General features: G+C 43.8%; 1 protein-coding gene across 2 annotated transcripts in view; it reads right to left on the reverse strand.

The window, feature by feature from the left end:
* Positions 1–3,452: 3,452 nt before the first annotated feature.
* HECTD4 (HECT domain E3 ubiquitin protein ligase 4) overlaps positions 3,453–16,816 on the reverse strand; it is a 75,862-nt gene continuing 62,498 nt past the window's right edge. For both annotated transcript variants that reach the window (XM_050906374.1, XM_050906373.1), the window contains exons 62-76: positions 15,991–16,198; positions 14,901–15,124; positions 14,668–14,819; positions 14,354–14,460; positions 13,330–13,453; positions 12,343–12,533; positions 11,562–11,708; positions 10,274–10,393; positions 9,984–10,139; positions 7,914–8,017; positions 6,709–6,930; positions 6,092–6,258; positions 5,412–5,607; positions 4,372–4,594; positions 3,453–3,904 (exon numbers count right to left, since the gene is read on the reverse strand). In XM_050906374.1, the coding sequence (XP_050762331.1) occupies positions 3,768–3,904; positions 4,372–4,594; positions 5,412–5,607; positions 6,092–6,258; positions 6,709–6,930; positions 7,914–8,017; positions 9,984–10,139; positions 10,274–10,393; positions 11,562–11,708; positions 12,343–12,533; positions 13,330–13,453; positions 14,354–14,460; positions 14,668–14,819; positions 14,901–15,124; positions 15,991–16,198 (2,478 nt within the window). In that variant the 3' untranslated portion in view covers positions 3,453–3,767. The remainder of the gene's footprint in view (positions 3,905–4,371; positions 4,595–5,411; positions 5,608–6,091; positions 6,259–6,708; positions 6,931–7,913; positions 8,018–9,983; positions 10,140–10,273; positions 10,394–11,561; positions 11,709–12,342; positions 12,534–13,329; positions 13,454–14,353; positions 14,461–14,667; positions 14,820–14,900; positions 15,125–15,990; positions 16,199–16,816) is intronic.

The raw sequence follows: 16,816 nt of genomic DNA on the forward strand, positions 1-16,816 counted from the left end.
GCATTGTGTAATAAAAATCTATCACCTGAAGTGATAGTGCTGTTGGGGGCAAGCTGACTGCCCCAGCCCAGCGATGGCCCCTCCAGGATCGCAGGCAGCGGGCTTCGTTAATTTGCGTTCCACCGTCACTACCTGCATTCGGTCTTTGTTAATTTGCTCTAGCATCCCTCGTGCTTTGGGAACAGGTAATGCAAAAGCTGGAGCAGGCAGGGCTTCGCTAACGACCCTGGGCATCAGCCTAATTAACAGGGTAGAGGATATGGCAGTGGCAGGGCTAATTAGCCCTCGCCCTTCTCGGGCAGGGCCGTTGCTGGCGGCCTCGGCTCTGCTGCCAGCCCTGTCCCCCACGCCGCAGCAGGGACCACTGATGGTGCCTGAAGTGACCTCGCTTCTAAAATAAAGACGTTTTACGGACGCTTCCACCAAACGTAAGCGTTTATTTGTACAAGAAAAGCAGGAGAAAGGTATTTAAAAACAGGTGGCAACCAACCTTGTGATGGCGTTTCTGGGGAAAAGCGCTGTGGGAAGGGGAGGGAAGCTAAGCTGGCTCTTCTGGCTTGTGAAGGTGAACAGGATGCCTTGGTTCAGGAATCGTTAGTATGAAAATAACTAACTACCGAGGTGACAACGTGGCTTCGGCTGCGTTATTCCTCAGGCGTGAGAAATACTGCGCTTTCTCCATTAAGAGAAATATTGGCAATCGTTGTGCTTGCTTTCCCTTTTGTACAAAATATTTACAGTTCTGTGCCAAGTAAATACAAATTACAGTGTATTAACCCGTAAAAGCGGGGTTTAAAAGCAGATAACCTGCAACTTCCTTCCCGGCAGTCCTAATGCTCCGCATCAATCTGCACTGCTTCAGCAGCGGAGGACTTCTGGAATTCTTTCCAGCCCCAAATAAGGACACAGTACATCTAGAGGGATGTTAAGAATCTCCTTTATGCAAGTGTACACTCTATGGCCAAGAGCACTTAACAGGTTAATGCTGTGCACGGTACCGAGATGGACACACGCCAAGCTAGAACTAACACCCGGCTCCAGAGTTTTTCCATTGTTTAGTATAATTTTACATTCTGAATGAATATATATATCAAAAAAGAAAAAATAATAATCACAAACCAATCTTTGCTCTGACAAACAAGCCTATTACAGACAATGTCAAGTTCATTTAAAGCACAAGGAAGTGATGATGATTAGAAAAGCTTTAATTAAAAGGCCATTTGAGCTACAGTCGAACCGCTGCAGCACTTCCTTCCTAGTAATGTAAAAAAAAACCAAACCAAAACCAACCCCCCCCCCCACAACGCCTTCTCTTGCAGGGCTCACACCGTTCTTCAGAAAAACCCAGAGTCGATGAAGGTTATTTACTGGTGTGACAGTTTTCCTGTATAAGAAGCTTCATTTACACAGCAAGGTGTAAACAGCATTGACTAAAAGTTTGTTATTTGTAATCATAAATAATTAATTGTAATAAATACGTATCAAGTAACTTTACAGCACGCTTTTTTGGGGCCAAGACGCAGATATGTTCCACTCACGTGTGCTCTCTGGAAGGAGCAGACAGACATTAGCAGCAGTTTCTTACTCACAGCTGTAATCGTAGCCTTGGAAAACACCGGCACACGGAGTTCTCGAAGCCCTGCGAGTGAGGTATTTGCACCGCGAGTCCACCCAAAGCACGAAGGGCTTGGAAGGGGCGAGCGGATCCCAAGGCGAACGCCCGGGCCCGTCGCCGGGAAGAAACCCCCAGCGTCTCGGCGGCAGCGACACCAAGCTCTGCCATCAAACGCGGCCGACGTTCTCCGCGGTTCCTCGCGGCGCCCCTTTGGGAACGCGCGGCCCAGACGGGACCGAACCGGCCCCGAGCCAGTCCTCCTGCTTCGTTCTCCCCTCGGTCTTTGTAAACTCCACGTGCGTTTGCGCTCACTCCGAGTGATTCCGCGGCTACGTATATGCTTCTACCAGGAAATGGACAAGATGCGAGAGTAAATATTCTTCCTACAGGTATCTGTTCCTTTGAAAGGGCAATATGCAATAGGAGGGTAACACAGCTTTCCTAACCACAGGATTTGGAGACTCTGTATGCCCACAACTATCTCTACAACTGTTGCACACACATTTTTTTCCATTCGCTCACAGAAGAACAAGAATATACACACTTGTTTAGGCTTTTCTCTCCGACTCACATCTTATCTTCCGAGAACCACACACTCATCACTCCCAATATTCACAATAATATACAATAAATACAGCTTTTTCAATTCCCATTACCACTGACAAGCCAAATTAGCGTATGCCGTCTTCTAACGAGACACGTAATACCAACCTGACAGTACAGTTACACACACACCATCGCGGACCTTTCGTGTGGTCGATGTGCGCTGAGCACATCGGAAGGAAAATAACGAACGTGTAGCTCAGTACTGGCACTTAACTTACGTATAGTACCGAGCCGCGTAGCACAGCAGTGATTTCGGTATGTTCTCGCCGGTTCTTTAGCACGCAGGTAATTTGCACTTGTGCCGGGTTCTGAGCAATTAACAAAAGCAACGCCGTATTTTTAAACGCACCCGGTGCGGGGCAACCGCTTTTATACGAGTAAAGGCAGATAGACGCGTCGACGCGGTGTTTTGAAACCACCCCAAAACGCATTTCACAGAAGTTAAACGTAGAGAATTGTTCTCTTCCCGTAGTCTGCTATTACCTTTCCATAGAAAACAGCAGCTTCATCTTCAAAACACGTGACTTCGTGCCTCCCCCCCGCCTCATCCTCCTTCCGGCTGTCACACTCCCAGGATAATTTGCTCTTCCGATCAAAGATCATTTTTGAGTACAGAAATGAGCTGCCGGTGTTTCACCCCGCACCGACTGTTCCGAACGCTTGTTCGGAAACAGGCTAACGTCACGGATTGTAAGCTTGTACTGCGGTATCTTACACCGTACAGAGAGAAGCCATTTTGTTTCTGCTAATATTTTAATTACAATAAATTATTTGGTTACTACGCCAAGCAGACATTCAAGAACATCTAGGGCAAGAACCCAACCGAATTACGGCCCTTTCACTGTTCTTTCAAATGATCAATCTTCCCAACCAGGAGTGTCTAGCTGAAACCCCAAATTAACTGTGGCAGCTCCCCGTGTGCTTGCTTATAGTTTAAAAAGTTACAAGAAAATGGTGGAAACGGAAACATGCAGTTTGGCAGCAGATTTTCTGCTCTAAAACTCAAGCAAGTGCTAGAAATTCCGCACGTCCTCCGCCGGCGACGGAAGAGGTGCCGTGCTCTGTTCCTGCAGGTGCCCAGCAGCGATTCCCTCCCCGCACCCGATTCATTCCATTTTTGTACTCAAAAATGTTTCGGAGGCGAGCGATCTACGAGCCTTCGCCTCCGAGCGCTCCCGAACTCGGAACGCCCTCGCTGTTGTTGTGTTTGCATGGGTAACATCATTCTAAATTACAAAATTAGAAATGTACGTGTTGAAAGGTTTTTCAAAATTAAATTATACACAAACTGGTCTTTACTAAACTATCCTACAAATATTCCACAAACAAGGCAGCAAAATAACCAGTCCACCACAAAGTCTACAGATACAAAATGTAAGTCTTCCAGTAATTGTTGTAACGGGAACAAAAGTTCAGAAAATAAATTAACCTCCAGCTCGTCACACAGTGTTACAGGAGGTATTTTTATGTGAACTGAAGGGTTTCCAACGTTAGCCGAGTCCTGAAACGATCCAGACAGTCACCTCCGGGCGTCCCCTTCTCCCGCTCAGCCGCTGAGTGGATCCTCCCGGTAGTGGATGGCGTAGCGGAGCTTTTCCAGCATTATGTCCAGCGAGGAGTACTGAGGAAGCTTGATCATAAACATGCACGTTTCCACACGGATGTACCGCGAGTCCGGAGAACCTGCCGGGGGAGAAGCGCCAGAAAGGGTTTGAACGCGCCCGCCGCTTTTCACCTCGTTCTCCCAAAGCATCCTTCCCCCGCGCCCCTTACTAAGAAGCGGCGAAAGCAAATCTGTCTCCTGAACCTTAAATACCGCCGTGCGTCCCCGCCAGGCCTCAGGCCGCTGTTTTCCTGACAGTCCAATCATTTTAACAGCATACGGGACAAATATTATACAAAGTCTTTTACTGTCTCCAGAGGGCCACGTTTTAAAGAGTTTACTTTACATTTTATTTTTACATGGTTTAAAAAACAAAGTTCTCTCTCTTCTTATTTACCGCCACAACTACCTGCCTCTCTTTTGTCATTCTTCGTGCACTAAATACAAGTTTAAATTAAAAAAAAAAAGGGGGGGGGAACTGACAACTAGAACCACGACGCGAGCAGCACTGATTTTCTTTGCCGTAGGAGACAGAGGGCAAACAGACCTGCGGCTCCGTCGGGGGGGGCTATTTTCATGGGGTACGGCGGGACGTGGGCAGTATCGGGGCCTCCGTCTTTGCAAGGGCAGGTGAAGGGGATTCGTTCCTGGTTACAGGCGAACTTTATGAACTTGCAGAGCTCCTCCTGAGTGAACATCTCCAACGCGCTCCAGAAAAACTCGATGTGCTGATCGGTTTCCATCAAGCCCACCTGGTACATGGTGTGTGCCTAAGAGAAAAGAAAGCAAGACGTCCGCTGCTGCGTTCTCCTCCCTTCGGAAACCTTCCCCACTTTAAGAGGCTAGAAGGGGAGGCTAACTACACCTCTCTCCCCACGTTCCCCTGCCTTTTCCAAAGTAATTCGGAAATCCAGCCACGGTAGAGTGTTAATATACGCGGGTTTGTATCTTTGTAGCCCGTCAGCTTCTGTAACGGGCTCGTCTCAGCGCGTTTCCCCTGCCGCGCAGGTAGCGTACATCGCTAGTTTGTTTGATGTGCAGGACTGGAGCAGTTCAGCGTTGCTGCTGTTTAAGGCAAACACAGAACAACGCTAACACCCAAGGTTGAGCATATTCTACAACTTCGGACACCAGACACCAGTTCTTTTTACGGCACAATCCTTACGGTAACGAAATGAAAGTATTTAGGACCAGAAGTTGTCTGTTACAGGTTAATTTTAGATTTTCAGAAACTATTTGCAATTCAAAATGAGGGCAATGGTGCTTTCAGCCCTTAGCTCAAGTGGCAAATATTGAATAAAGCGCAATAAAATGGAGATAGATTTAAAATTTGATGTTAAAAAGTAAATTCATTATTCCTCTCTGGAACAAGCCCCACCCCTATTATTTCCTGAATCCAGTGAAATCTTAAAAAAAAACTTCCCTGGGGACAGAGGGGGTGTCCAAGTACAGGCCAGCGCTCCATAAGGACCGTCCTGGCTACAGCACAAGCAGAGGATTCTCCCCTAACACCTTCCACGTGGGAGGCTCCTCTCCTCTGCGTGTCAGACAGGTACGTTTTGCCAAAGCAGCTGCAGTTCTTCACACCTTGAGAAACTCCAGGTTAATGTAGGGAAGCCCACACGTCCTCAGCTCCATCTCTAGAGGGGTCAGCGTAGTCAGAAGCTGCAGGGGAATGATAGACCCGAGTCCGGCACGCACTGCAGTCATGCACTCTGGAGTCTGCAGCTCACGCATCCTCAAGCTGCGGATCGCTGTTGCGTACACGTCCTTGTTCTCCCATCTGCAAGGGCAGAGATTCAGGACAAAAAAAGGAGAGCGTGTAAGAGCCCTCTTGCCCTCCCCCAGACCGTTCCATACGGAAGGGGTTTATGGGCAGATTCCGCTTCTGAATCATCGAGAGAGTGAGCGTTAAGCTATTTGCATTCTGATGCTTCCCAATTTAATCCCACTTTCCTCAGCTTCCTCCCCTTCTCTCGTGCTTGCCCATTCCTCACGAGCCTCCTAACTGCAGGTGTTTACTGCAGCCAGCAAACAGCTGACAAGCACTGCTCCTCAGCCCTCTGTTCCTCACAGAACAAAAGGCAGGAAACAGCACTAGTGATTCCAAGCTCCTGCCAACAAACGTAAAGCTTTCCCAGACCGTTCCAGCCTTCTGCTTGTTACAAAAGCATCTCTGGAGAGCCTGGCGCTTGGAAAATTATTCCAGAGATGCTTCTTTCCCGTGTAACCCAGGGCAATGTCCTGCCAAGACGGCTGTTACTTACCCCACTGGAATGTGCCTGCCTCTGGGACAAAGCTCCACTTCCTCCCCTGTCATGGTCAGGTAGGTGAATTTGCAGCACGGCTTGTTAGGACAGTCAGGGCTCTCCGTTGCCAGATGCTGAGAAGCAATTTCTGCGCACAGAGCTTCCAGTTCTGTCTCATCGTGTATCTGTCACGAAACGCAAGACCAGTATCTGATGACCAGCGTGTCGTACCGTGTTATTCTCGTGACTCATTTAAGGTATCACCACAATGTGCACAAAGTGCACTCGTTCTGTCATCTGGAGACATCACGGACAGTGAAAGCCAGTAATCGCTCTGGTGGGTTATTTTCTGGTTTAGCACTGCCAAGTTCCAGTAAACATTTCCGAAGCCTTAATTCCACTGTGCCTGGCAGCAGAGGAGACTGAGCAGCTTTGCCAAGCCATGAGGATGTAAAATCCTGCACCCGAGATGAGTCAAAACACTTCACGACCCCGCTCACATGAGAAACAGCTGCTAGCCGTGACGCCAACCACCACCATTTAGGGCAGGCAGGAAAGTTAGCTGCTACTAGAAGAACATGCTGTGGGGAAACCCTGAAAAAAAAAGGAGGGAAGAGGAAAAAAAAGTTACTTACGTTTTCAAATTTTTTGACGTAGTTGTAGGTGAGGATGTCAGCTTCCTGGAGATCAACGTCAGGATCCAGTGGCTCTCCTACCAGGGTCTTCCAGAAGGAGGGCAGGAGGTCAAGTGGCAGAGGAACATCTGCTCGAATTGCGATACCCAAGAGCTGCCCAAAGAAATGGAATAACTGCTCCTCTGCGTAGGTTATAGGGCTAGGCGTCAAAATATACTTCCCCTTTAGGAAAAAAAAAAAAAACAAACCAGAATAGAGCACAAACCAGTATTTAACAATTGATGCACACCCTGCAGGCCCACAAGTTAACAGGCTTGTGAAAATACTGATTTGAACATGATGAATACTGTTTAGTTGGCTACAAAAGGATTTGCTCAAGCGTGGCATGGAGTCTGTACGTATTATACAGTGATATTACATCACATCATCTTAACACTTAATCATCAAAAGCAATACCATAAAGTTGGTTTCCTTGAAAGCCCCGCTTTTACAAGCTCTCTTAATCAGCACTCACAGGACTTCGCTGTACTTGTATCATCAGTTCGATAGCTAAGTCTTTCAGTTGTGGGATGTTTCTGAAATACAGTCTGGATACGCAAAGCCAGGTTTGCTACGTAGTTGGTCTTACGTTGAGGGAAATGACCTGTTTTCCTACCTTGTGAATATCCCTAGGAAGGAACTATACCTCAACTACTGTAAATTCTTTGGGCCATAAGCTTTATCTTGTTTCTATAATACATCGACTGCACAGAATAGGAGGACACTAAATATGCATTAAATAGCACGGACGGAGCATCTTATTCTACTAGCAATGCGACTGACTTTCCTGGTGACATTCCTGGAGTAATACCAGTAGAATATGACTTCACCAGTTTGGGATAGAAACCTCTAAATCAGACAACTGAACCAGATTCACTCTAAGTGAGCTTTGACCAGGAGTCTTAATTCTGCTATGTTTTGCAGTTTCGACTGCTCGGCTACTTCTGCAAGTACCTGCGGTGCCCCTTGAAGTGCAGCAGGGGATTCGTCAACAGCCATCTTCGGTTCTATCAGGCATGCGAGACCTATCTGGTTAGGTGTGCTAACAGGGGCTGTTGATCTGAAGCTTCTCTCTGTATGGCTAACTGAATGTGTTCTACTCCTGGTCAAACACAGGCATTCAAAAAGAGAAAAGCAACTTCATTTCTTGCATTGAGATATCACACCTTATTCTTATTGACTGCAGAGCTCGGGCACAACAGGAGAAGGGAGAGCGAGGAGCTCTGTAACTCTTTACAAACTTGCCAAAGGAAGTGACGGAAAGATCCACCTGAAAAAGAGAGGGGCAAAATAACGAAATGCCCTCTGAGGCTCGTTACCACTGCCTTCTCATCCAGAATTTGCCGTTCTCCTTGAAATCACATTTCATGCCTTAGATTACACACTTAACCTCTCTGACTGCACAGGCACGTGGCTTAAACAAGGGTGGGGTAGATGCCAGCCACGCCAGCCTACTATTCACGTGCCAGTCCACATTTAAATAGTTTAATTACATGCAAAAAATACTCATTGAATTGCTTCCTGCTGAATTCTTAAGTGCTGCTTTGTCTTCCAGCACTCTATGTGTAAGACTAGCACAAACATTTGTTACACCAGTTGGCCTGCAAATGGAATTCGTTACTCGATTAGAAGACGAATGGTGCCGTCTTCGTAACAACGGAGCATTTCCACAGCTAAAAGCAGTGAGGCAACGCATCAGAAATCATTACAGATGCTGAGCTGCGGACATAACATTTATCTCTTTATAGATACTGTCAATAACCACCACAGACCTTAACAAGAAAAGAATTCCCCTTGAGAGAAAGCATCAAGGAGCCCTTTGTTCAGCTAACAGGGGCACACTGACAAGAATTTTCCTTTACACAATTTGATAGATGACACTAGTTGGCAATATGAGAAGTGCATTTGGGGCTTTTCTTCTCCAACTCCATATATCCCCATGAGTCTCCAAAAAGGACCTATTGCAATCAGTACACAGAGACTGCGTTAATTTAGATAGCAGCGATCAATTTTCTTCTTTGACACACAGTTCATATTTGCCTTGATACCCTATCAATTATTCAACAGATCTGCAAAGCAAGATTTTCTTGGCTCTTGTTTAAATCAAGCCTCTTCCTGGAGTACATGCAACCCACACAGCATCCAAGGGAGCCAGCACCCCAAAGAAAGTCAATATCCAAAAAGGGGCTGGACAGCATCCACATAAAGATCTTACAAAATGAAACCTCACAAATTAAAATATCGTGCCAAGAGAAGAGAAGGCATAATAATCTTGTTTAATAAAGCAAGAAGAGAAGGCATAATAATCTTGTTTAATAAAGTAAGATTATTGCTCAACACTTTCTGCTGAGAAGCAGTACTCCCATGTCAGGAGGAGTCTGTCTCTGTACTGGTTAGGTGAAGTCAGGACAGTTAAATGTTTATTCCTTTACGAGGTTCCTTCTTTTAACCAGTCACGTGAAAATTATTAAAATGATTACAAGAAATATTGTACATCTCCTCACAAAAATGAGGAAGCTGCAATTGTAATACTATTTACTGCAAAAATTAGGGACAGTTTTAAAAGCAACAAAACCTTATCTTACTCACCATCTCTTCAGCTTGGCTAGGACAAGCCGAAGTTCATACATCTGATGTCCAGTTGAAAACAATTCTCAAAGCCACCTCACTTGGGCATGACCATTTTTAATTGTTAACACTTGCATATTCTTTGACAGCTACGTTTGATAACAGATCCTATACTAGTAGCTAATGGTATCTTAATCTATTGGCTATACAATCCCACATCACTTTACCAACAGAAACCACAGCAGCATTACCCAGCTCATTACTAACACAAAAGTACTTAAAAAAAAATAATCTTTGTTGTCAGCACAGTCTGGGTTTACCATGGCCAAGCATCAAAACTGAAGAGACGATCTTACTAAATGCTCTCCCCCTGCTTTGAACAATTTATTATTACTTTATTTACTTGCTCTGGTTAGCAAAGTCGCATGCCCAGGCACGCATGCTTCCTGCTGTATTAGCTAAAATATGAAAATTAACCATCTGGCTTGCTTAATTCTTGGAAGCTTCATTCTTTTCCATCTGCAGGACTACAAACACCACAAAGGTAACGCTGCTCCTTAAAGTTAACATGAGCCACATTCTGGTGAAAACTTGGATTCCACCCGGAGTAAGTTCTCACGACTGTACCTGATGTCACCCATGCTGGTAACTCTGTAATCCCGACTTACTTGTTCCATGAACTTCCTCCCCCGTGAACCGAATGTTGAAAGCATACGTAGGGTCTCCACCACTGGCAAGTTTAACACAGAGCTGCGAGGATGGCACACAGGCTAGCTGTCTGGCTGCCTGACAGAAATAGGAATTTTCTGAAGAACGGATTTCCCCTATTTAAAAACAAAAGAAAAAAAAGAAAATCCCCATACTCAGAGTATTTTGCATTAATGGACTTGGTTAAAACAGATCTGACTTGTTGCAATGGATTAAAACGGATTTGGGAAAGGATGAATGTTTCCCATACCTCCAACGATTTCCAAGGGATCCAGGGTGATTTCTGGGGCTGCATGATCAGCAGTTCTTTGGACAGTGGCATTCAGCACTCTGTTCATTACTGTTACTTTTGTGTCATAAAAGATTAAACCTAAACAAACACACACAATCAGTATAGTTAATCTATCCTTCCACAATCTTATTTTCTGAAATTCTCTAATGGACTATGGTAGAATAACAATTTCACCTTCATTAGGTAGGTAAGAGATGGCTAATCCACATTTTTTTCCCTACTTTTTTTTTTTTTTTTTTTTTTTTTTTTTTTAAGTATTTGGTACTAATGTTTACTGGAAGAAGTGCATTGGGTTAGAACACTGATGAACACAACTCTAATATTATATAAATAGATCCTAGCAACTCCACCAGAATCTCTGTAAATCAGAAACACTTTGCCAAAAAGCTTTCAGAAGTCTGAGATGTTTGGACAGTAATGCTAGAGGCAAGAAAATGAGATAAAAAAATAGGGCTGTCACACTGCACCATAAATACAGGCTCTATAAAGACAAATCTCTGAACATCCCTCACTTCCCCATACTGGGTTTACAAGTTTTTTTTCTAGCTGGGCCAATATAAAAGCTGACTTACATTGATACCTTTGCTGAATTCTGTATCTTCTTCAGAAGAAGAAAACAAGTTTGGGAAATGTAATGACCTAAATCTTGGTTTTGTTTGTTGTCTAATGAAGGCTTGTAAAAAACTATTTTAAATGCTGATGCACGCTAAGTATTTTCTTGATCTCTCTAATTCTACAAGTTCAGTGACAAGGATGCCAGCATGTCCTGGGACTTTCACCTGATCTGCTGCTTGTTGACTAACAAAGAATTTTAATTTATGGATACCTCCAAGAAGATAAAGGTACATTTGAAGGCCACCCACAGACAGAAAAGATGGGCCAACTCCTTCCACGGTCAAGAAAGGCGCACAGTGTCTATTAACTACTTGCAACAATAATCCCCCTCACCTTTAAAAAACAAACCAACAAAAAGCTCCCACACTGAGAAGTGCCCTTGGGTTAATGTCGGGTTTTGGCTGTCACCTCAGACAGACTGTGTGCCAGCTTATTGGGCTGAGAATGAAGCCAATAAGCCTCTGTTAGCACACCGAAACCACTCGCTATCTCGCTTTCCCTCTCCCCTCCATGTCTTCCTTTCTGTCACACGTATACTGGCACTAAAATCTCCTGCAAAATACACTAAGAAATTCAATGGGGTGCATAGTGCACCCTTTCAGGCAACAACCACGTTCCTCCAGAAACTGACCTTTGGCCTCCTGCAGCAACGCAGCAATGCTATTAGCGTACATCTCAGTCTGCCGAAGCTCCACCAGTGGTAAGAAGAACGTCTCCAACGTCGTATTGAGAGACTGAAGCAGTGCAAACCGTAGGCGTAGACTTTCAACGGGAACATCTGAGGTGGGAAACATCCAGTCAGAGAGATAAAGAGATTCCTTACCTACTGCAAAGTCCATCTTCCCAGCAGATTCAGTGCAGGAGCCACACAAGCTTCCTTCTAAAGCAGCCCTTCCTGATCGCTGCACATCAACAAGAGGGCTGAAGATGCAAGAAGAGCCATGATCTGCGAAGTTCCTTCCTGGATCTTGAGTCTCTGGGTGTCTGAGTCCAGTATCTTTTGTCATTACTGAATTTGCATTATCTGGAGACCCTTTTAAAGGAACTTAGTGCTTAGAACAGGATTTAGGGGACTAAAGTCTGCCTAGGTCCAGAACTGAAATCCAACCTTCCTTCCCCCTGCAAGCTAAACTCACCAGATATCTTCCTGCTCCAGCCTGATCTAGGAGGCACGCTCAGAGAGCGGACAACAGTTGCAGTGCATTTCTAACAACGCTGCCAAAGGCACCGCAGTGCCCAAGCACACTCAAGGAGAGAAGACCTAGACTCAGTGTTCCCCTCAGCCCACAGAGGCTCCAGTCTGCAGCCTCCAAAGGAATGGTCCCAACTACCTGGGCGACAGCCAGGTCATTCAGGAGCACTGCCCAGCTCTTCCGTTGAAGAAAGTCTCTATGCAAACAATCTATACGTACTCAACAGACAGGAAATTCTAGGATCTGCTGCATCAGCTGGATCCAAATAAACTTCATGGGGATGGAGTCGTGCTGGTGTAATTGCAAGGTGACGACAAAGCCTGTTAATATACTGGACAAGGGCTACATCCATTTCCAGTGTCCATTTCCGGGACGCTTTTTGAGCGTGTCTTGCATCAATGCAGGCACACCTGAAACGTAAAAGGCACAAGACCTGTTGAAATGTAAGTGCAATACGGCTTACTAAGAGCGTGCTGCGCACAACACCAGGTAGCTTGTTCTACTTCGCTCCCCTTTTCTTAAGCAGAGCTGTTTCACTACAAAAATTCCAGTTTGAGAATACGAACTGATTTATCACCTACCTTGCCTCACTGTTATTAAATAATAAGAAAAAAAGGAACTGCCTATTAAGCTTACTTACTGCACTATCTTCTTTACGCTCCGAAGCGGATATAGGGGAAGGTGATGTGGTAATTAGCTTGTGGCTTGACACAGGGAGATAAGGAGGATTCATTTAAAGGACTTTCTTCCTGTACAGTATTAACAAGGAAGTAACCATTCCCTCTTCTACATTACTACGGACCCATTAGCAACACTGCCAGTTTAAACAATTACCCAGCGCACAGAATAGAAAGCTGTTGTGGAAGGAAACCAGAGACAGCCAGATGGATCTACAATTCTCATCAGGCCAATTTATTATACAGTTTGGAAGCTATAAAGGACAGTATGGCATATGATTTTGTTAGCTATGTCGTGTACAAGAAAGTCAGGAACCTGCATTTTGACAGCATAGTGACTCTTTTAAAGTATGTTTTAAGAAAATAACCAACAACTTTCTCTACAGGCCTTGCAGCCATGGATAGAAGTTTGCATGTTACTAACACACTGGTTAAAGCTACCTGGAGTAGGAACACTTGGCATCAAGTTTTTTTTAAAGTGAGCACAATTAATCAGTATCACCTTACCAAAAGGTTTGCAAAAATCTACCTTTCAAAATGTAGATCGTATCCACAGGACAGAATAGCTCTCCACACACTACGGATATCCTGTTTAGATCGGTCAACCACAAATCTGTGAAATCCATCCAGTGTCAAATACTTCTCCTCAGGAACTGACAGCAAAGATATGACCACCAAATAGTTAATGAATTATTATAAAGTCTACACACCACACAGTAAAACGGTCGGTGATGAGATGGCTACCTACCAGCTTTCTCCTGGTTCTACCCATCTCACCATGGCTCATTTCTCGAGTAGTTCTAAACATCATCCTATTCAGGTCCAGTCTGACCTTCAGTAAACGGCACTCATTCTTTCCTCTCAAGGACACAAATCCCCCAGCTGCCCTCTGGAATAGCTCCACCAATGTATCTAACCAGGTATCAAGGATCCATACTTGGCTGAATGCTGAAATTCCCCTCTTCTGAACTAACCTGGCATTTCCTACAGTGAAAAGCAGAGTCCAAGCTCATGTCTATTCACTCTTCCACCTGACTAGAGAAAGAAATATCAAGCAAGACCCTGGAACTAACCCCTGTCATGGCATGGCTGTGCTGTCTCCTCCATGGATAGACTAGTTATGAAGCATCTGAAGCTTCTCTTTTGTCCAATTTTCTTCTTGTAACTTAATAATTTTCCTACATAAGTTGAGAAACACGATTTAAAACCACCTAGTTCAACCCCATGATATCCTAATCCCCCACTGTACAAAAAAAGCCTTGAAATTATACCTCTTAGGAAGTCAGTTCTCTACCCGACGTATTCACGTGGCCTACGCACACTGTTGCATGAATTGCATGAGCATGGTTTGCTCTCACTTAGATTGATGAGTCCAGATTTACAGATATACAAATAAAAGCAGCATTTAAATCAGTATTTAAAAAAATTAAGTTAGCCTCATTAAAAACAGAGAAAACCAAATCTATCATGACATAATATAAGCATGCCAATACAAAAAAATGTATTTCTTTTCTACGATGTAATACTATAGAAAAATTCTATACAGCTACTACCTTCCTGTTTCTTTGTGGGAGACTTTTCAGGGTCCTTCTCTTCAGGTTTGCTCTTCTCAGGGGATTTTGGCTTTACGGTAGGTTTCTTCTCACTTAAGGCTGTTCGGCTAAGGGACAAAGTGAATGTTAGGATGAAAGTTTTCTTCCATCTCTTCAAGAAACCAAAACATTCCTTGAAGGTCTTTTATAGTCTCAACGTCTCATTTCCCTCTTCCAATCCATACATGGAAATACAGACAGAGGGGGAATAAAAATCTGAATTCCTAAAGAGAAATCAAATGTTTTGCAACTGTCAAAAGGCGGAAGACACCAACCTGACACTATTGAGCATAGACTTCTCCTTTGTAGGCGGTTTAGTAACTGGGCGCTTGGTGCTCACAACTTTCACTGGATGCTGTTCTTTGCCCGCCTTGTTGTACTTGCTCTTGTCAAATTTCGGCTTGGGCACACCGTATTTCCTTAAAATCTTCCAACATAGAAAGTGAATAATTACCCAATGCTTTCAAGTTACACAAAAAGATGCTGAAAATAGTTTTCAAAGCACTACCTGAGTAAGCTGGTCCTCTAGCACTTTCTTTGGAGGGCGGACGTTTGTGAAGAACACATGAAGAAGGTTTCCAGGAGTCTGAGAATTTATCTGCTCTTTACTAAGATAGATATCAGCAACCTTAATGGGTTTTGCTGGAGTTAGGCTCAGCATTTGCTCAGAATGGATGCAGCTTTTAAATATTTCTGTGAGGACTTCCCGAGCACCTGGCACCAATTTCTCACCTAATAAAAAAAAAAAGGCAATATGGTACAAAATACCATGACAACTGTCTAGAATTTGAAATGTGAAAAAACATTTTGCATTCAGCTAAGATACTGCATCACACGCCACTTGCTCTGAGAGAGAAAATCACTTAGAAAAATTGTACTAGCAAACCTGACCTTTCTGCACTCTCATACCCCATTTATGATAGAGAATTGAATGCTTTCTCCTGTTTTGGCCACATACTGTAATTATTATTTGAGTGACTGTAGCGGTAATGAAAAAAGTAGATTATTTATGATGCCAGTATAAAAATTACGTTGTGTAGGTACACACCAACACCTGTCAATTGAACTAGCAGTCAACTGAACTTCCTCCAAGTATTATCCTCCCCTGTCCCCTGATTCAGGATTCTGGCCCATTCCAGGTGTATTAGGGTCTGTATAGCTTTCATATCATTAGAGAATATAAATCACTAGCTGTTCTACTTGAACAGTTTCTACTCTAAAATTATGCTAACAGCGGTAAATTATTACAGTGGCTATTTTCTCAAAAAAGTCACTAAACAACTCAGTAGTTTTTTGGATTGGTGGGGAGTTTTTTGTGGGTTTTTTTTTTTTTGTTTGGTGTTGGGTTTTGGGTTTTTTTTTCCTCTGTTTGATTAGCTGTGAGGACAGTTGAGCAATGTTCAGATTGCAAACAGCTGCTTGCCAACTGATGAAAGGGAGGAAACTTGCTTTGAAATTACTCCCTGGCTCCCCCTTGTTGTCACCCATCAATTAGTGAGTCATACTGAATTTACACCAGCAAGGAGAATCTGACCTCTGTGTGTCCCCCAAAAATGCACAATACAAGTGAGATATTTGCCGGTATGAAAACCACATACCTTTTATTGACTTATCATTGAAATAATCTTCTAGTGCTGGGCTCCCTTGTGTGTCAAATAAACTCTGATTTACAGTAGAAACAGTTAAAATCTCTTCAGTTGACATTTCCATCAGTTCATCTTCACCATCCAGACTTGACAAACCAATGAGATCACTACTATTAAATAGACTGGCTCGGATTTTCTCTATTTTAGCTCTTGACCTTATCTGTACAAATAATGAGATTAGTTAACACGAATTCTGACAAAACAGATTAACTTCCATTTATATGCATCTGGGTCTTAAGCTTTCTCCCCTCCCCATGTAGACAATCACTATTGCATCGCTTCTAACATTCTTCTACATCAATAATTTGATACCAGAATTCAGGTTCAGCCTAGAAAACATCCTTTCTAAGAACATCTGGCCACTGAAATCACCATGCTGCGAGTTCATCAGGCACAGCTCCGAACCAGCTATTCCATTTCTTAGTCTGGAGACAGCCCTTAGAAATATCAGATAAGAAGTTGAAAGTTTCAGATAGGTAACCTGTCATTTTTTGCAACTCTGCTGTCCTTGCTTCAGTTCTCTGTTTAGAAACATATATCTAAATTAGCACAGGCCTTGAAGTCTCAGCTACACAAACTGGGAACAAGAACAATAACTTCCTTTGATTCCAAGAATAAATTATTCTCATCATTATCATTATAATGATGATGCAGAATAACTTGTTCTGCATCATTATCAGAGCCGCTACAGACTTGGAGTAGGTTTCAATGTGAATACACTGACAGCTTTCTGTACACACGTTATGGTTTATTTCAACTCTGGTGTCTTCATGTCAAT

Source organism: Gymnogyps californianus, chromosome 16, assembly GCF_018139145.2.
Source record: "Gymnogyps californianus isolate 813 chromosome 16, ASM1813914v2, whole genome shotgun sequence".
In the NCBI taxonomy this organism is placed as follows: Eukaryota; Metazoa; Chordata; class Aves; order Accipitriformes; family Cathartidae; genus Gymnogyps; species Gymnogyps californianus.